Here is a 21,177-nt window from a genome sequence, read left to right as displayed (position 1 = left end):
GTTTTATAATTTTGTTTTGTTTTTAAGTTTAGTTTTCTTAATTTGGTTTGGTTTTTAACCTTATGGTCCACTTAGGAGCCCACAAGTCACAGTAAAACATGAACATTTTTAACCATAACATTTTTTTTACAATCTAAATGGACCAAAAAGAGACAATAGAAAAACACTGTCAATGGCAATGTGAGAAAATTATGGTAACTAGTCTGGACCTAATTCAGGTTATTTTATTTGATGTAAACCAGGGTGGGATCAGCCAGCGGCGGCTTCCCGCATGCGCGATTCATTTGCAGTCTTGAGTTCGTGACGGATTAATCAATTCTAAACTGGAAATACCTGACCTTAGCTAATGTTCCTCTTCAACCAACTGTAAAATAAAGACTTTTTGACCTGTGGTGCCGACCAATTCTAACTACTATAGACCAGAGCRCTATGGGACACAGACTAGGTGCAGGCCACCTCTGACTGCAGCTGGGAGGGACAGCTGCGCGAGGACTGGGCCGCCTGTGAGGCCCACGGCAGCACCCGCTGCTCGTTGAGAAGAGTAAGAACAATACGTGCTTTCACGTCAGAGTCTCCAATAACACCAGAAAAAGTCGCTAGATTTGTYACTAGTCTCTTTTTTGAAAATGTGTCGCTAGAGGGGTCTGAATACTCGCCAAATATAACGACAAAGTCGCTAAATTGGCAACACTGCTCCCAGTTAGSGGGAGCGATGAGCTCTACAGCAGAGTCTCACATCTCAATCGCTGGTTGAAAACTGTTTTATGCCACCTCCCAAAAGATAGAATTTGTAGATAATTGGCCCTCTTTCTGGGACTCACCCACAAACAGGACCAAGCCTGGCCTGTTGAGTGACGGACTCCATCCTAGCTGGAGGGGTGCTCTCATCTGATCTACAAACATAGACTTGGGCTCTAACTCCCCTAGCACCTGTTGATGATCAGTTACATGAGAAGGAGACCAAGTCAAAGCGCTGGACAGGGTGGATTTAGATATAGTTAAGGCAGTTTATTCTGAGTCAAAATATATCTTTTCAAGCGTGCACGGACTCGTTCTTTTAGCTCAGAGGGAACTAGCAGAAGAGAGTCCCTAAACATAGCGTGCATTAGGTTTTATACATAATATGATGTTGGTTGATTCTGGTAGTTCTGCTCTTCTGACTGGTCGGTGAAGAGTGGAGGCGGGCCTGCTCTAGCCAGAACAGTAGCCCCATTGGTGCACAGCAGAGTCCTCTGCTCTTGGCACCCGACCAGTAGAGAGGGGAGTGAAATGTGTGTTTGGGTTCATGCGATGTAAACTCTTTGTGTGTCCAGGAGTCATGAGATGGGCTAGGGGTTTCCTGAGTTATATGGATGTGAGCAATTACTTAAGTCAGGCGTTTAGTTTGGCGCTTCATAACTGTTTTTGCGGTCAGCAGTTTTGTGACAATGGGGTATCCTGTTCGGTGCCTCAGCAATCTTGTGTTTTAGTCATGGGGTGTGTTGTACAAGCTTTTAATCCTATGGTCACACACAGTCTCTAACGCAGCCAGATGACACTAAAACAGGAGTTATCTAAAGGTTAACTAGTCTGACCATTGAGTTAGCTAACCCAATGGTACTGTATGCACAAGCTATATGTATGTTCATATATATGTAGATATGTTATGTACAGTGGGAGAACAAGTATGTTGATACACTGCCGATTTTGCAGGTTTTCCTACTTACAAAGCATGTAGAGGTCTGTAATTTTTATCATAGGTACACTTCAACTGTGAGAGACGGAATCTAAAACAAAAATCCAGAAAATCACATTGTATGATTTTAAATAATTAATTTGCATTTTATTTTATTGCATGACATAAGTATTTGATACATCAGAAAAGCAGAACTGAATATTTGAGCCTTTGTGTCATGTGCAGATCCCAGGAGTGGTTAGCTGCAACCTCAATAATAGTCAATTTGTTATCAGACTGGCCAAAGCACATGTGCCCTGACAATCTCCTTTCAAAATGGGGGTCAACGCCTGGCAGGTCCACACATCCACCATACATCAGCAACACCTCTAGTTAATAGTGACATTAGTGATGCAGGCAGTAGTAGGGAGCCTCCCATAGTCTATACCTCTACCTGTACCAGTGATACAGCTGTAATATCCCCCATATGCCTTAACCCCCCATGGTGTCTTGTGGGAGGGACTTCTGGAACACAAGACTCAGAGTTTTACACAGGTTGAATTTGGCTTATTATAATAGAAAATTTCCAATATGCACATCCAACCTTTCCCATTGCTTAGGGCAAATGGGTGAGCAGCCAGAATAGGTTTGGCATGTCCACATACGACACAGTCCTTTCTATTAAGTGTTTTGTAGGCCAACCACATATTCTCCCTACCCTCTTAACCAGTTTCAGTTCCCAATTGGTCACTATCTGAGATGTCTTTCACATTATTACCTGTACTGGATTGGAGAGCTAGGTGGTGGTGTGGGACTTGGTCTTGAAGTGGTGGAGGAGGCGGCTGAACCCTGGTCCGTTGGAACTGGGTGTGGTTCTGGCAGTACTGTGATGGTAACACCCCCATCGTATCCTAATCAGACAGCCTCAGACTTCAAGCAGTCCTGTCTAAAGCCCCATCCTCTCCCAAGAAACACATCATCAGCAGAGATCAAGCAACACTTTCACTTCTATGAACGTACACAGTGTTTGAGAGGTCGGGGTCAGGGATTCTTCATTAAAGGAGTTGATCCCCGAGCTCTATAAGCAACGGTTCTTCTCCTTAACTCTGTGATCATTCGCAGTGTCAAGTGTGTCTCACCCTCCAAGTGCGATATGCCCCAGGTCGAGTGAATCACCTTCTCCTTTAAATTCCCCTGTAATGCTATAAATTGGACATACAGGTTGGTTTAACAAACAGTTTCTCCAGTTGTACTATCGATGTACTTATTTACTTCTATGCCTATTTACTAGCTTAGAAATTTTTATTTTAAATTAGTTTATTATCCAATAGGCCCATCCTATCCTAGACCACAATGTACCCATCCCCTGTGATACCTGGCTCTTGGTCCATATACACAACCTTTACCTACTCTAATTAATGACTTAGGTAAGATTTAGTAAAATATTTTATGCTTCTACATTAAACATGAAAGGAACTTACCTTTCATTTTCCACAATTGTCCCATTCATATCCTATTCCTTTTTCAATTATCTGTCAATGACTTATCTACTTTAAAATCTATCTGTGCCTTATATATGTTAAAACCTTTCTCTCCTATCTTATTTCACAGCCTACCTTGCTCATTTCCTGGTCCACCCTCCCCACTCTGCTCTCAAAACCTTCAAGGTTCTCAACAGTCGCGGGGTTAGACACCATCTGTCTGCCTTTTTCTAATAAGATCAATAACAAACTATGTGTTCCTTTAGCAATATTAAAACTAAGTGTCTCACCTATTTGACTTAATCTAAAAATCATGGATTTAAAATAACAACATGTCTATAGCTGTCATCTTAAAGTCCTTACATAACCTAATAAACCCTATCTCTATCCTATCAATAATTTTAATACTATTTAAATAAAAAATCTTCTAATGGCCAAAACAAATGCCTAACCTATCAAAGCCTTTCTTACTAATAAGCTTTTTTCCCCCAAGGAGTCAACTAATCAATGAATTAATATATCGGTTCTTACCAGTGTGGATACCTTAGTCAACAGTCAAGTACCACTCCTAAGAACTGAAACTTATGTCTTTCATTAATGATTTTAAATGTTTATGTATTTCCGGCCCCTAATTGGCTTAAAATATTCTCCCGTTCAACCCTCAATGTATTCATATCTCCTTGCCATTTATTCATTAATGACAAATGGGGATTTTTCCCAGTTGTAGATACCAAATCAATAATAGGTCCAATTAATTTACCTCAAAAACTAGTACTTCCCAAAATGACACAACACCTGTAATTATCCTCACTACATCACCCCCCTGGGTGATCAAACACAGGAAAATGCAATTGAAAAGGACGGTCAAAGGTTTAGCACCACCCCCTTACAGTCGTGTTCCTACAAGCTCTTAGACATACCAAAAGAACCCTTATCTTAGAAAAAAAAATCCCTTGTCCAAATAAAACTCAGAAAATTAATCCTCCTAATATATACTATGAGTGTACTCCTTTAAGATATCTTTCTCTGGGAACACGGAAACCCTTAACCCAACTCTTACTACTACAACAAACAAAATCTAAATAATTATGATATACCTCCAATACATTCGTTTGAAAATTTCCCCGATGTTTCATGTAACTCATTCACACAACTGTGATAAACAGTTACTGTCCCTTTTAAAATTCCCTGACACAGCCATGACCAATGTTTGCGGGCCGGTCCATTGTTCCACATTAATGAAACAGATCACGTTTAGAATACGTTTACTTATTGTTCGATTCCTCGGTGTTACTCTAAACAAAAACCAATAACTTTTAGCAGAACTTTGAAAAGTTAACTAAAAGGACTATATGCACACCATTTTCCTTAAATGACCCAACCAATTATTCTCAGGCATATTTAAATACGGCCACACCCGGTGGGAAAGTAGCAAATTGTATCCCCGTTTTCTCCTATAATTACCCAATGCTAAAGTCAAAGTTAGTGGTTAAATATATGGATTTGCCATCATTATCAAATGTTAATTAACAGGTTTTAGTAATTTTATTCAAATAGATTAGTATAGTGTCAAAATAAAGATATGCGTTACTAGCGCTCAACCTGTGTTCAGAACGACAGCAACTTTCAACGAATCTAAAATTCATTGTTGACGTAACTGCACCAGGCATAGGTACGGGTCGATAAACCAAACCCAAATTATCAACAAAGGTTTGATCTGATAGTAATTTGGAACGCGCAATCAACATCTCTTAATCAAAACCATACTCCAGAAGTATAGAAAATAATTTACCTGAACAAGGACCGAATCCATTCGAGTAACGTAAATCGGTGTATTCACCTAATGACGTTGTTTTACGCCGGTTACCAACAAACAAATCACTCCTGTGTCTAGGCAAGATACTTCAGAAAATTAGTAGCAATATAATACAAAATAACTGTCTTATTCATGCTCTGTAGGCCAAACATTCTATGTTTGCACTAAAACTATCGGTAAAGTAAAATCACTTCTCACTTTCTCCACTCAAATGTGTAAACTTACATATGACTTGCGCAAAATTTTTATGATGCAGCCAATCCCAATACAATACATACATTGGTCTGTAAATTTAAACCTAAATAAGTTATAAATTGAATGTTCCTCAGTTTGTTCGTTATGTCACCAGCGATTCAACCAGAACTCCCTTCGACGGAATTTAGGCTGCTCAACTATCAGCTTCTGACCTCAGTTCAGTGTTTCGTGGAAGAAATTGGGGCGTGAGTGCAGTGTGTAAGGTGGTGCCAAGGTGGCCTTGATTTTACCCTTTGACCTGGGACAGGAGTGTGAAGTAATCTCCTTACTTCGTACGGTCCAGTCCACCTGGGTTCAGCCACTTTCTTTTGTGGACTTTAACCCTCACCCGTCACCAACTTTCACCTTCTTGGGTGGCGTGTCTCCCGGCAGCTCCCCCCTCTTGGACCTTGCGAACGGGAGAGGAGGCTGCAGAGGTTCCGTCAATGTGTTTCTTCACATTAATCAGACATTACAATTTGTTGTACTCAAGAGCGGGCATATGACCTCCCTCTCTTGGTGGACAGGCATGACTCTCCAATTATTATTCATGAGAGAGAGATGGGTGCCTGCTCCTGGTTGAGGCTCTCATGGCCATCAACGCACAGAGGCACGGGCTTCACCCATTGTCAACTTCGTACCTGCACCAATGCTTTAGCTATCTTAGCTTTCTTACGTTGGTTTGGCGTCTCCACCAGACCTTGGGACCGGGGGGGTACACAGAACCGAATCTTGTGGTTATGGCCAAAAATCTTTCTTTTCCACCACGTGTCTTAGGTGTTGTTACTGAAATGTGAGCCATTTTGCAGATCACTGATTTGTCTTTAGATGCTCCATACCTGGGTATTAGTTTCGTGTGTTTTGTGCCATCTATAACGACTGACTTGGCATTCCCTTCGCCGTTTGGTATTTGCCTCAACCCCACACACCCATCATGTCTGGTTTTATATGGAGTGCTCTTCTAGGTCTCCTCTATCGCAAGTTCCCGTATTCTCAACTCTTGCCTCACCTCCTCTCGATGTTGGTTCCCTCTTTCTAAATAAGTGCATCTTGTTCTTCTCCGTCTCGCTTCTGTTGCCTCTTTTACCGCTTTTCCTCTAATTCTTTCTGCTAGCCCTGGAGTTGTCCCTTTAGATGGCGGGACCCCCGCTAAGGTAACCTGCCTGTGTCCATTTCAGCTTACTCTCTCCCATACTTCTTCATGTTTTTTTACTGTTCTTTTTCCCCCGCTCTATTCCTGCATCTTTGGTCTAGAATCATTAAACTTGAAGTTTGGGCATTGTGAGTGTGCCATTCTGTCCCTCTTCTGTCTTGTATATTACATACTAGGCGTTGTGTAGTTCTTATTCAGTCTATCTTGTATACTTCAGCCCGTCATCTGGTCACGAACCAGAGACTGAATTCGCGGTCAGACACAGACTTAAATCTCTTGTGTATCAACCTCGCACACAAAGGATGAGTATGTAATGGACAACGTCTAAGGTCGTGTTATTGGAATATGAAAAAATAGTTTAGATGTTCAAAACGGTTCTACAAATAATTGTCAGATTAATTTAACCCTCTTGGACGGTACCAATAGCGCTCTAACAGGGAAAACCGCAAAGTCAGTCCTCAGTACAGCGGCAAATAATTTTATACAGGGGTTTACAGAATTTTTGTTATCGCTCGTCGGTCGCTTATGTCATTTATGTGAATGTTCCAATCGGTCTCGTGGGACGTCCCACATTAGGTCAAGCCCAAGGCTTTACTGAATCCATTCAATTACAACAAACATGTTGACCAAAGCCCAGGTTTTACTGAAGCCTACTTAATTAAAACCAATATTAATTAAGCCCAAGGTTTACTGAATGCAACATCTTGACAAACAAACAAACAAACATTTGACCAAGCCCAGGTTTTACTGAATGCACTTAATTAAAACCAATATTTTAATTAAGGCCCAGGTTTACTGAATGCACATTGACAACAAACAACATTTATCAAGCCAAGAGTTTACTTGATGCACTTAATTAAACTAACATTTAATTAAGGCCAGTTTACTGAATGCACTATTAAAACTAAACATTTTAATTTAAGCCCAGGTGTTACTGAATGCCCACTTGATCAACAAACAACTATTTATCAAAGCCCAGATTTACTGAATGCACTTAATTAAAACCAATATTTATTAGCCCAGGTTTACTGAATGCACTTGATCAACAAACAACTATTATCAAACCCAGATTTACTGAATGCACTTTAATTAAAAACTAACCATTTAATTGAAGCCCAGTTTTAACTGAATGCACTTGATTCTGTATTTGTTAAGATATCTTTTAACCATGCCTTCAAGTGTCAAAATATCTATAGAATTTAACAGTTAAATCATACTCACGCCCAGTACTTACTGTCGAAATTTTGGAAAATGGACTAATACAATATGCAGATTTTGATTAACAGGTTCTGCTTACCGTTTATGTTGAAGTACTTCTATCAAGTTTCCTGAGGCATGGAATCACCGACGGCTTCCTGAAGACAGGTTCACCCGTCGTCCGTAAATCTGTTCTTGGACTTGTCCCTTCTCACATCAAACTCATTATGGATCGGAATTCAGTCGTTTGAAACAATCCTCTGCTACCAAGTTTTGCTTGATGATCATTACATGAGAAGGAGACCAGGTCAAACGCTGGACAGGGTGGATAGATATAGTAAAGCAGTTTTTCTCTGAGTCAAATGATATCTTTTCAAGCGTTTGCACGGACTCGTTCTTTTAGGCTCAGAGGCGAACTAGCAGAGAAGGCCCTTAAACATAGGGTGAAAATATAGGTTTTATAACATAATATGATGTTTGGTTGATTCTGTAGTTTCTGCTTCTTTCTGACTGGTCCGGTTGAATGAGTTGAGGCGGGCCTGCCTCTCAGCAGAACATTAGGCCCCATTGTTGCACAGCCAGAGTCCGTCTGCGTCTTGCACCGACCGAGTAGAGAGGGAGAAATCGTGTTTTGGGTTCATGCGATGTAAACTCTTTTGCTGTGTCCAGGATCATGAGATGGCTAGGGGGTTTCCTGAGTTTATATGGTGTGAGCATTACTTAAGTCAGGCGGTTTAGATTTTGGCGCTTCAAACTGTTTTGTGCGGTCAGCAGTTTTGTGACAATGGGGGTAGTCCTGTTCGGTCCTCAGCAATCTTGGTGTTTTAGTCATGGGTGTGTGTCTGTAAAGGCTTTTTAACCTATGGGTCACACACAGTCTCTAACGCAGCCAGAGACACTTAAAACAGGAGTGATCTAAAGTTAACATAAGTCTGACCATGAGTTAGCATAACCCAATGGTACTGTATGCACAAGCTATTATGTATGGGTTTTTTCATTATATATGTAGATATGGTTATGATGTATGCATAAGCTAGAGTATATTATTATATATAACACTCCACAATGAGGAGTAGGGTGCAGGCAGGCAGCAGGCTGGTAGCAGCGTGCCAGCTTAGTGGAGTCTGCCGCTAGAACCAGTCAGTTGTAGTCAGCTCACTATCCCATTGAAAACGTGCTTCTTCTTTGCCCTCGGGGAACCTAGGTTGGGCACGAAAACTAAACATGGCGGTGTTCGCTTTAGCATCTCACTGATAAGACCTCTCCTTCTCATTCATATAGATAGTGATAACGTCACATCCTCAAAATAGGGTACTTATGTTAGATCCCTAACTTCCAAGGTATTATAGTCAATGAACTATCACTGATCATAAATCTTGATGTGATTGGCCTGACCTAAACATGCTTAAAGCCTGATGAATTTGTACTGTGTTAAATGAGGCCTTCACCTCCTGCTGTACACTAGTGACCATATCCCCCGCCACATCGCCCGGAGCGTGTTGCTAACATTGCAAATTGCAATTTCACAAAAAATAGAATTACTTTTCTTCTTTTGAGCTTTTAGTCATGAAATCTATGCAGCTTACTCAATCACTTTTTATAGCTACTGTTTACAGGCCTCCTGGGMCATATACAGCGTTCCTCACTGGGTTCCCTGAATTCCTATCGGACCTTGTAGTCATGGCAGATAATATAACATTTTTTGGTGACTTTAATATTCACATGGAAAAGTCCACAGACCCACTCCAAAAGGCTTTTGKAGCCATCATCGACTCCGTGGGTTTTGTCCAACTTGTCTCCGGACCTACTCACTGCCACTGTCATACTYTGGACCTAGTTTTGTCCCATGAAATAAATGTTGTGGATCTTAATGTTTTTCCTCATAATCCTGGACTATCGGACCACCATTTTATTACGTTTGCAATCGCAACAAATAATCTGCTCAGAGCCCAACCAAGGATCATCAAAAGTCGTGCTATAAATTCTCGGACAACCCAAAGATTCCTAGATGCCCTTCCAGACCCCTCCACTTTACCCAAGGACTTCAGAGTACGCAAAATCAGTAGCCACCAAACTGAGGAATCAAGTTAAACTTGCGAATTACCCTAGATGCAGTCGCATTTTTTGATACGTTCAGCAAAGCTCTAACAAAAGCAGGCATTCCCCAAAAGAGGATGGTATCTGGCCTCACTTCTATTGCAGTGATAGATTCATAACTTTCTTTGAGGAAAAGATCATCGATCATTAGAAAGCCATTACGGACTCCTCTTTAAATCTGGTTATTCCTCCAAAGCCTCAAGTGTTTGTCTCTGAGTCTGCACAACTCTGCCAGGACCTTAGGATCAAGGGAGACACAAGTTTTTTAGTACTATATCTCTTGACACATTGATTAAATAATCATGGCCTCTCAACCTTCAAGCTGCATACTGAACCCTATTCCAACTAAACTACTGAAAGAGCCTGCTTCCTGTGCTTGGACCTCCTATGTTGAACATAATAAACGGCTCTCTATCCACCCGATGTGTACCAAACGCACTAAAAGTGGCAGTAATAAAGCCTCCTCTTGAAAAAGCCAAACCTTGACCCAGAAAATATAAAAATATAAAACACTATCGGCCCATATCGAATCTCCCATTCCTCTCAAAATCTTTTGAAAAAGCTGTTGCGCAGCAACTCACTGCTTTCCTGAAGAAAAACAATGTATACGAAACGCTTCAGTCTTGGTTTTAGACCCCATCATAGCACTGAGACTGCACTTGCTAAGGGTGGTAAATGACCTTTTAATGGCGTCAGCCCCAGGATCTGCACTGTCCTCGTCCTCCTAGACCTCAGTGCTGCTTTTGATACCATCGATCACCACATTCTTTTGGAGAGATTGGAACCCAAATTGGTCTACACGGACAAGTTCTGGCCTGGTTTAGATCTTATCTTTCGGAAAGATATCAGTTTGTCTCTGGATGGTTTGTCCTCTGACAAATCAATTGTAAATTTCGGTGTTCCTCAAGGTTCCGTTTTAGCACCACTATTGTTTTCACAATATATTTACCTCTTTGGTGATGTCATTCGGAAAAACATAATGTTAACTTTCACTGCTATGCAGATGACACACAGCTGTAAATTTCAATGAAAACATGGTGAAGCTCCAAAATTGCCCTCCCTGGAAGCCTGTGTTTCAGACATAATGAAGTGGTGGCTGCAAATGTTCTACTTTTAAACTCGGACAAAACAGAGATGCTTGTTCTAGGTCCCAAGAAACAAAGAGATCTTCTGTTGAATCTGACAATATTGACAGTCTCTCGAATAAACTGTGAAGGACCTCTGCTTACTCTGGACCCTGATCTCTCTTTGACGAACATATCAAGACTGTTTCAAGGACAGCTTTTTTCCATCTACGTACATTGCAAAATCAAAAACTTTCTGTCCAAAAATAAAAATAAAATGTATCCATGCTTTTGTCACTTCTAGGTTAACTACTGCAATGCTCTACTTTCCGGCTACCCGGATAAAGCACTAAATAAACTAAAGACTAGAACCAAAACATTTGATCATATTACCAGTGCTAGCCTCTCTACACTGGCTTCCTGTTAAGGCAAGGGCTGATTTCAAGATCTTTACTGCTAACCTACAAAGCATTACATGGGCTTGCTCCTATCTTTACGATTTGGTCCTGCCGTACATACCTACACGTACGCTACGATCACAAGACGCAGGCTTCTTACTGTCCCTAGAATATCTAAGCAAACAGCTGGAGGCATGTGAGAGACCCATGTGAGAGACGCAGACTCTGTCTCAACCTTTAAGTCTTTATTGAAGACTCATCTCTTCAGTAGGTCCTATGATTGAGTGTAGTCTGGCCCATGAGTGTGAAGGTGTGAACGGAAAGGCACTGGAGCAACGAACCACCCTTGCTGTCTCTGCCTGGCTTGTTCTCCTCTCTCCACTGGGATTCTCTGCCTCTAACCCTATTACAGGGGCTGAGTCACTGGCTTACTGGTGCTCTTCCATGCCGTCCCTAGGAGCGGTGCGTCACTTGAGTGTGTTGAGTCAATGACGTGGATCTTCCTGTCTGCCCCCCCTTGGGTTGTGCCGTGGCAGAGATCTTTGTGGACTATACTTGGCCTTTTCTCAGGATGGTAAGTTGGTGGTTGAAGATATCCCTCTAGTGGTGTGGGGGCTGTGCTTTGGCAAAGTGGGTGGGGTTATATCCTGCMTGTTTGGCCCTGTCCCAGGGTATCGTCGGATGGGGCCACMGTGTCTCCCGACCCCTCCTGTCTCAGCCTCCAGTATTTATGCTGCAGTAGTTTGTGTCGGGGGCTAGGGTCAGTCTGTTATATCTGGAGTATTTCTCCTGTCTTATCCGGTGTCCTGTGTGAATTTAAGTATGYTCTCTCTAATTCTCTCGGAGGACCTGAGTCCTAGGAMCATGCCTCAGTACTACCTGGTCTGATGACTCCTTTCTGTCCCCAGTCYACCTGGCCGTGCTGCTGCTCGTTTAAAATCTTCTGCCTGCGGCTATGGAACCCTGACCTGTTAACCTGTCCCAGACCTGCTATTTTTAACTCTCTAGAGACAGCAGGAGCGGTAGAGATACTCTGAATGAACGGCTATGAAAAGCCAACTGACATTTACTCCTGAGGTGCTGACCTGTTGCACCCTCGACAACCACTGTGATTATTATTATTTGACCCTGCTATGAACATTTGAACATCTTGGCCATGTTCTGTTATCTCCACCAGAAGAGGACTGGCCACCCCTCATAGCCTGGTTCCTCTCTAGGTTTCGTCCTAGGTTCTTCTCTTTCTAGGGAGTTTTTCCTAGCCACCGTGCTTCTACACCTGCATTGCTTGCTGTTTGGGGTTTTAGGCTGGGTTTCTGTACAGCACTTTGTGACATCAGCAGGGCTTTATAAATACATTTGATTGAGTATTATATGTTCAGTGTTTCTTTAATTWAAAAAAATATTTTAAAAGGAATAGTTTCACCATATTCAAATTTGAGTATATTTCATATAGCAGGGTTGGATGTAAAATGAGGGACAGGTGTAAATTAATCACTAATCACATTAAATAAATAATATTCAGAAATGACTGTCAAAGCAAAAATATAGCAAGGGCTTCACAATGATGGTGACAACTTGGATAAATATTAGGGTTAAGGGTTTTTGATCTTTCGTAGAAAAACATGGTTGTCTCATCGTTGTCGGTGATCAGACCTACCACTGTTGTGTCGTCAGCAAACTTAATGATGGTGTTGGAGTCGTGGTTGRCCACGCAGTCGTGGGTGAACATGGATTACAGGAGGGGACTAAGCACACACCCCTGAGGGGCCTCAGTGTTGAGGATCAGCGTGGCAGATGTGTTGTTACCACCTGGGGGCAGCCTGTCAGGAAGTCCAGGATCCAGTTGCGGGAAGTGTTTAGTCCCAGGGTCCTTAGCTTAGTGATGAGCTTTGTGGCACTATGGTGTTTGAACATTGAACATCTCAAGGATGATCAATGGAAACAGTATGCACCTGAGCAAAATGTTTAGTCTCATAGCAAAGGGTCTGAATACTTATGTAAATAAGGTATAGTTTTTTGTTTTATAAATTTGCCCCCCAAAATTTAAAAACCTGTTTTCGCTTTGCCATTATAGGGTATAGAATAAGGCTGTCGTGTAACAAAATGTAGAAAAGGTCAAGGGGTCTGAATACTTTCTGAATGCACTGTAGATGTGGATGACAAAATAATTAATACATGCTCAAATAGTGGTTGTATTGTTCTCTCAAAGGTGCTCACCTGAACCCTGCAGTGTCTCTCAGCCTCTGCTTTCTGGGCAGGCATCCTTGGACGCCTACCTTTCTATGTCTTCTTCCAGATACTACCTATATGGCTGCTGCCACCGTCGGCCTGCATTACTATGGTAAGGGAATAAGGACAAAATGTAGAATATCAAAATATACAATACTAGAATCTAGTAGTGSAAAAAGTACCCAACTGACATACCTGAGTAAAGATGCCTTAATAGAAAATCACTCAAAAGTGAGTCACCAAGTAAAATAATACTTGAATAAAAGTCTAAATGTATTTGGTTTTAAATATACTTTAAGTATCAAAAGTAAATGTAATAGCTGAGTATCAAAAGTAAAAGTATAAATCATTTCACATTCCTTATATTAAGCAAACAGACAGCACCATTTTCTTTTTTATTATTTAAGGATAGCCAGCGGTACACTCCAACATAATTTACAAACTACGTACATGTTTAGTGAGTCCGTCAGATCAGAGGCAGTAGGGATTACCAGATGTTCTCTTGATAAGTGCATGAATTGGACAATTTTCCTATCCTGCTAAGCATTCGAAATGTAACGAGTACTTTTGGGTGTCAGGGAAAATCTATGGAGTAAAAAGTACATCATTTTCTTTAGGAATGTAGTGAAGTAAAGGTTGTCAAATATAAATAGTAAAGATACCTCTAAAAACAAATTAAGTAGTACTATAGTGGAGCTAGAGGGGGTACATCCAGAAAAGAAGAAAAATACACCCTAAAAGGACAGACTTAATGGGACCATCATGTGAAAGGGGAGAATCCAATGGTGGCATTTGGGATTTTGAACAGTTATATCCCAAAGGACTGTAGTATAAGATTAGTGTCTTGCAAAGGTAGTACTGTTTGTGTCAAGATTATGAACAGAGGAATGTACTTCTGTATAAAATTGTTGTACATAATGTAAACTTGCCTAAATTAAATATTTCATGCCATACTCTAAACAGTTCTATAACGCTTATTCAAAGACTGGACAGAAGTAAAGTTCTCCTTTACACACATTTATTTTGAAACGGCACAAAAACTGTATGGGAATTCAGCAAGCAGACTAGTCATAATGGAAAATAATAAAATGAAGCTTGTGGAATCATTATTTCTCTAATATAAATATATCGGGGCAAAATTTTTAAAAAAAGGCTTTCTTCACATGACGAGGTTTTTGAGACAGATACATAAGAAAGTGGGGTACAGCAAGCATGGATTCTGCAGTTAGAAAACAATCATACCAAAGAGATAAACGTTCGTACACATCATTAAATCACAATACAGGGCCTCCTGAGTGGCGCAGTGGTCTAAGGCACTGCATTGCAGTGCTAGCTGTGCCACTAGAGATTCTGGGTTCGAGTCCAGGCTCTGTCGCGACCGGGAGACCCATGGGGCAGCGCACAATTGGCCCAGCGTCGTCCGGGTTAGGGGAGGGTTTGGCCGGCAGGGATATCCTTGTCTCATCGCGCACTAGTGACTCCTGTGGCGGGCCGGGCGCAGTGCACGCTGACACGGTCGCCAGGTATACAGTGTTTCCTCCGACACATTGGTGCGGCTGGCTTCCGGGTTGGATGGGAGTTGGGTTGTGTTTCGGAGGACGCATGGCTCTCGACCTTCGCCTCTCCCGAGTCCGTACGGGAGTTGCAGCGACGAGACAAGACTGTAACTACTACCAATTGGATACCACGAAATTGGGGAGAAAAATACAACAAACAAAAAAAATACAGCCCCTCACATTTTCCCTCTACTTAATTGTGAGTGACAATATAGCTAGCTACTTTCCATAAAAATGTTTCAAATTGAAAAAAAAATTAAATACAATTGTTACGAGTACAAATACTATACTTAAAWTCACATTTTCGTAAGAATTAAAACCCAAAAGCTTTCTTTTAGTGTATAAGATGTATTTACAGCACAACATACACCCATGTGCACCACAGGTGAAATCTCTCGTCCCAGCTACAATTTTGACGACACAATGTACCACTCAATAAGACGGGTTACAATAATCTATGCAACCTCATCTCCTACAGAAATGTGTATGGAACACAGATATAAATCTCACCTTTCACTGTCTGTGGCATCCATTTCAAACTACTTTTACCATTTAATCTTGATATAAGATTGGTGGCAAATGACTTCCACAAACAACAACAATAATGTGTTTCATATAAATAAACAGAACAATGTTATTAGTACTTAAAATCAGTGTTTAAAACTCTCCAAATACTCCTTTTTTGTTTCAGATACTTCTAAGGTTACTGATTTGAGAACAGTTTTATCCAGCCCTCACTAAAGAGATGGACCCATAGAAACTGATCTAGGACCAACCAAAGGAGTGCTTTCTTTGTACAGTGTCTCTGTGTGGATGTGAGTTTGACAATGCAATGCAAGACAGACAGAATACCTTTCAAGACACATGGCTCGGATAAGGAAATTAGTAAGAAAGACATGGACAAATGTGAAAAAAATACAATACAGAAGGAAACGCATGTAGAAAATATAGTATGGTTCACATGAAGATACAGAGACACAACAATATTAAAAGCAGAAAAATAATAAGTAGATGATGGACACATATGGCTTATGTAAATGCTATGATCAGGTGGTCTTGACCCTCAGAACTCCCATCCCCATGCGTGTCCAGTCCACTGCTCAGTATGATGCTCAGCATGCGAGTATAACTGCACAGTTAGTGACAAAGAAACACAGAGCTCAGTTGGCTCAAAACAGCACAGAAGTAGATCTGGGTCTGCTTTTATCCATCTAAATTCAGCTACCCAAGAATGATTCCAAGTCAAAACCCCTCATCTCCCAGGCCTGTCCGTCACTCCGAGGCCTCACCCCTCTCCATACTGGGGCTTGTCCGGCTCTGGGGTGAAGTTTCCCAGAGTTACAGATCTAGGATCAGCTTCCTCTCCTCCAATCCTAACCTTAAACATTAGTGGGGGAAATGCAAAACTGACCCAGGATCAGCATCTAGGGGCAGCTTCAATCTACTGGGGCTTGTCCGTCTTGTGGGCGGTGATGAAAGCCATGCCGTGGGTCCTCAAGTGGGTGTTAAGGTCGGAGGCCCTGTTGAAGCGCCGCCTGCACACCCTGCAGCTCATACTCCCCTTCCCGTCCTCTCCCTCCAGGGGGGAGGAGGGTGAGCCGTCCGGGGAAGAAGGGGTGCGCGGCGGCCTGCGATCGGACTCCCCCTGGGGGTCTCTCACGCGGTGGGTGATGAAACGGTGGCGTCCCAGGGAGCCGGCCGAGGCGAAGCACACGCCACACTGCAGGCACTGGAAGGAGGCGGCATCGGCGCGATGCTGCGGGATGTGGCGCTGGAACTCGGCGGCATCCTCTGTGGCAAAGCCGCACGGCACGCAGTGGAACACGTTGTCGGCCTCCTCGGGCTCGGGAGGCGCTGACGCTCGAGTTCTCTTCACGGGACTGCAGCCCTCCTCGCCCCCCTCCTCTGTGGCCTCTCCGCTGTCCGTGCCACCCCCTTCCTCGTCCCCTGGTGGACCCCCCTCCCCGTCAGCTTCAGACGAGCTGCCTGGTCCCTTACCCGGTGCTGAACGCTTCCTGGTCTGAGGGCCCTGCAGGGGGACAGAGGGGCGATGGGAAAAAGAGAGAATGTTCAAAAAGCCTTATCTTGATTTTTGGTTTAACATATTCAGATCCAAGTCACTACACAATGGGTAACATTATAGACCAAAGTTGCAGAGAGCACACAGGAAACAAGAGTACAGTTGTCCAATTATGACTGAGACTGAAATGTACCCCCACCAAGTAATGGAAAGAAGAATGGATTCTAACTGACCTGTCCGTCAGTGGATCTGACCCCGTGATGATGGACCTGGATATGCTTCTCCAGTATGAGCCGACTGCTGAAGGTCCGCTTGCCCTCGGTGCAATATCTGCAAACACACAAGTATGTATACACAGAGGCTCTGAGGATGCTGTACACTTTACCTAGGTGGGCTGATATTAGACTGAACATAACATTCTAAATGTCCCTGCTAATTGTCTTGTCCCATCCACTCTTACAGACATTTTCAAATATAATATATGCCATTTAGCAGAATGTATGGGTGGTCCCATGAATTGAACCCACTATCCATGCTCTACCATCTGAGCTACAGGGAACCAAATAGGGTGCTTTTGTGGATGTATAGATGAGTATGGGGTTCACTCACTGGCAGTGGAAGACTCTCTTGTTGCCCTCGTGGATGACCCGTACATGGCGCCGCAGGCTGGAAGAGGTGCAGAAGGAGCTCTCACACACACGACATAGGAACTTCTTCATAGCCTACAGAGGCAGATACACAAGGAAATAAGAGAGGGTGAGTCCTTTCGTAACCTCCCTGTGTGTGACATTACACTTCGAGCATACACATTTTATTTACTGTATAACAGATTTTTTTCTGCCTGGAAAAGTGAGGCAAGCGAAGAAAATAAAAACAAATCAAGAASTCGTAAAAATACTAAACCTTGGTACAAACACCTAGTGACCTCAGCAAGAGATTTTAGCCTTTTGGTATAATGGTTTTGTAGTGACAGCCACAGGGACCAAGGTTTGAGTCCCAGTCAGGGTACCCTCCTAATTAACTACATTGGTGTCAGGTGTTGATTAGCATCACTGAAAGCCTGTCCCAGCTGAATTAGTCAGACATTTTCCATAATTGATAATATACACTCAGTGTACAAAACATTAGGAGCACCTTCCTACTATTGAGTTGTCCTCTGAACAGCCTCAATTCATCAGAGCATGGACTCAAGGTGTTGAAAGCRTTCCACAGGGATGCTGGTTCATGTTGACTCCAATGCTTCCCACAGTTGTGTCAAGTTGGCTGGATGTCCTTTGGGTGGTGGACCATTCTTGATACACACGGGAAACTGTTGAGCGTGAAATTACCCAGCAGCGTTGCAGTTCTTGACACGCTTAAACCGGTGCGCCTGGCACCTAATACCATACCCCGTTCAAAGGCACTTAAAACTTTTGTTTTGCCTATTCACCCTCTGAATGGCACACATACTGTACACAATCCATGTCTCAATTGTGTTAAGGCTTGAAAATGATTATTTAACCTGTCTCCTCCCCTTCATCTACACTGATTTAAGTGGATTTAACAGGTGACATCAATAAGGGATCATAGCTTTCACCTGGTCAGTCTCTGTAATGGAAAGTGCAAGTGCTCCTAATGTCTTGTACACTCGGTGTATAGCATTCTACTAAAGTAATCAGACTTATTTTTACTACACTGCTCAAATAAATAAAGGGAACACTAAAATAACACATCCTAGATCTGAATGAATGAAATATTCTTATTAAATACTTTTTTCTTTACATAGTTGAATGTGCTGACAACAAAATCACACAAAAATTATCAATGGAAATCAAATGTATCAACCCATGGAGGTCTGGATTTGGAGTCACACTCAAAATTAAAGTGGAAAACCACACTACAGGCTGATCCAACTTTGTTTCTGGCTGATGTTTTGGTCACTTTGAAATGGCTGGCGGTTGCTTGTCATTAGTGGTAGCAGGTGAGACGGAGGTCTTACGCGCAACCCACACAAGTGGCTCAGGTAGTGCAGCTCATCCAGCAGATGGCAACACCAATGGCGAGCTGGTGGCAAGCAAGTTTGCTGTCGCTCTGCTCAGCGTAGTGTCCAGAAGCATGGAGGCGCTAACCAGGAGACAGGCTAAGTAACTCAGGAGAGTGAGGAGGCCGTAGGAGGGAACAACCCAGCAGCAGGCCACGCTACCTCTGCCTTTGTGGCAAGGAGGAGCAGGAGGAGCACTGCCAGAGCCCTGCAAAATGACCCTCAGCAGGCCACAAATGTGCATGCGTCTGCTCAAACGGTCAGAAACAGACTCCATGAGGGTGGTATGAGGGCCCGACGTCCACAGGTGGGGGTTGTGCTTACAGCCCAACACCGTGCAGGACGTTTGGCATTTGCCAGAGAAACCAAGATTGGCAAATTCGCCACTGGCGCCCTGTGCTCTTCACAGATGAAAGCAGGTTCACACTGAGCACATGTGACAGTCTGGAGACTCGTGGAGAACGTTCTGCTGCTGCAACATCCTCCAGCATGACCGGTTTGGCGGTGGGGTCAGTCATGGTGTGGGGTGGATTTCTTTGTGTTTTTCTGTTGGTCGGGTAGGGTCGTGAGTGCTTAGTTCGTGTGGTGTCGCGGTGGCCTGATGTCATGATGTGTGTGTGATGTGGGAAGTGGTTAGAACGACAGTCAATCATTACTGAGCTTTAAAAGCATGAAGGTCGTCAATAAACCGGAAAAGTTGTAAGTGAGTTAAAAAAAAACATGCATCAAGCGCTTTGCTGAAAGACTGTGTCTCATGAGGAGCTATGCACAGGGAAAGGAAGAGCCTAGAGTTCCGTCTGCTGGTAGAGGAAGAGTTCATTAGAGTTAGCCGAGCCTCGAGGTAACTTGGGGCATTGGCCAAATAAATGCCTGCACAGAGTTCAAGTAGCAGTGACAGCATCGTCACCATATACTTGTTTGGCAGCCCCCCCCCCGTACCAGGAGACTGGTGTCAACGGCCTTTCAATTTTTTATTTAACCTTTTTAATACTTCAATGGGATCGAATTTTATGGCAAAGAATGTATAAGCTAAATTTGGATCACCTGAAATAAGAAGAAGGAAACTTGGCTTGGGTTTTTGTCCAAGTAAACACGAGGGCATATAGACTTTAGACTGGTGGAAAAACTGTCCTTTGGGTCTGAGGGAGTCCAAATTTTTGAGATTTTTGGGTTCCAACGACTGTGTCTTGGTGATGACAGGGTAGGTGAACGAGATTGATCTCGGCACATGTGTGGTTCCCTATCGTGAGCATGGAGAGGTGTAATGGTGTGGGGTTGTGCTTTACTGGTGAAAGCTATCAGTGATTCTATTTTGAATTCAAGGGCACATTTTACTAGGCATGGCTACCTGCAGCGATAGCCATGCCATCTTGCTTGGGCTGCTTAATGGGACTATCATTGGTTTTTCAACAGGTACAATGAACGCTATAGCACAACTACGCCAGGGCTGCGTTAAGGCTTCATTTTGACCTAAAGGAGAGTGATGGAGTGGCTGCATGCAGGAATGATCTCTGGCCTTGGCTGCACAATCACCTGAAGCTCAACCAATTGGAGTATGGTTGGGTATGAGTTGGGACGGGGCAGAAGTGAAGGAAAAGCAGCATACAAGTGCTCCGGCATATGGTGGTAACTCGCTTCAAGGAGCTGGTTGAAAGGCTTCCAATGAAGCTAGTTGTAGGTAGTAATGCCGCAGTTAGTCGTGGGCAGCAGCTGTCATGCAAGGCTGAAAGGGTGGCTATTTTCGAAAATATATCAATATATTAGTTTTTTAACATGTTCTTGGTATACATGTATTGCCTAATATGGTGTATTTAATAGTTTTGGATTTGTTTCAGCTATTGATTGCTACAATGTAGAAGAATTAGTAATAGAAATAAAAGAAAGGGTGTCTGAACTTTGACTGGTTACGTCGGTTTAGAGGGGCAGTACCTTTGACAGGCCGCTATTGAGCGCCGCTGGTTAAGTTGTGGATTATATAGGGATAGGGTGGGGCCAGTTTGGGGGCACTACCTCTCTGTTGTGTTTCGCAAGGATTTAAACTCAGCTAAATGCAGTTAATCGGTTACGCGTTTCGCTTTTGCTTTTGGGAGCATTTTCGCTGCAGAGAAGGGGGGGGGGGGGACAATGAAGAATCCAGGAGGATTTTGGGATTGAGTATAGCTTTGGCGCTGGCTCCCTATTGTTGTCTGGGGGTTGTGGGGTGTTGGGTGAGGAGTTAGGATGTGACGCCAGTCCTATCATAGGGGTTGTGTTATGTT

At 42.9% G+C, this 21,177-nt stretch overlaps 1 protein-coding gene across 3 annotated transcripts in view; it reads right to left on the bottom strand.

Annotated features, from left to right (window-relative positions):
* Positions 1–14,324: 14,324 nt before the first annotated feature.
* The window catches only part of znf687b (zinc finger protein 687b), a 14,636-nt gene continuing 7,783 nt past the window's right edge, over positions 14,325–21,177 (bottom strand). For all 3 annotated transcript variants that reach the window (XM_023975938.2, XM_023975940.2, XM_070436321.1), the window contains 3 exons: positions 17,509–17,621; positions 17,133–17,229; positions 14,325–16,908 (listed from right to left, as the gene is read on the bottom strand). In XM_023975938.2, the coding sequence (XP_023831706.1) occupies positions 16,321–16,908; positions 17,133–17,229; positions 17,509–17,621 (798 nt within the window). In that variant the 3' untranslated portion in view covers positions 14,325–16,320. The remainder of the gene's footprint in view (positions 16,909–17,132; positions 17,230–17,508; positions 17,622–21,177) is intronic.

Source organism: Salvelinus sp. IW2-2015, linkage group LG31, assembly GCF_002910315.2.
Source record: "Salvelinus sp. IW2-2015 linkage group LG31, ASM291031v2, whole genome shotgun sequence".
Lineage (NCBI taxonomy): Eukaryota > Metazoa > Chordata > Actinopteri > Salmoniformes > Salmonidae > Salvelinus > Salvelinus sp. IW2-2015.
This window is presented reverse-complemented; position numbering and strand designations above follow the sequence as displayed.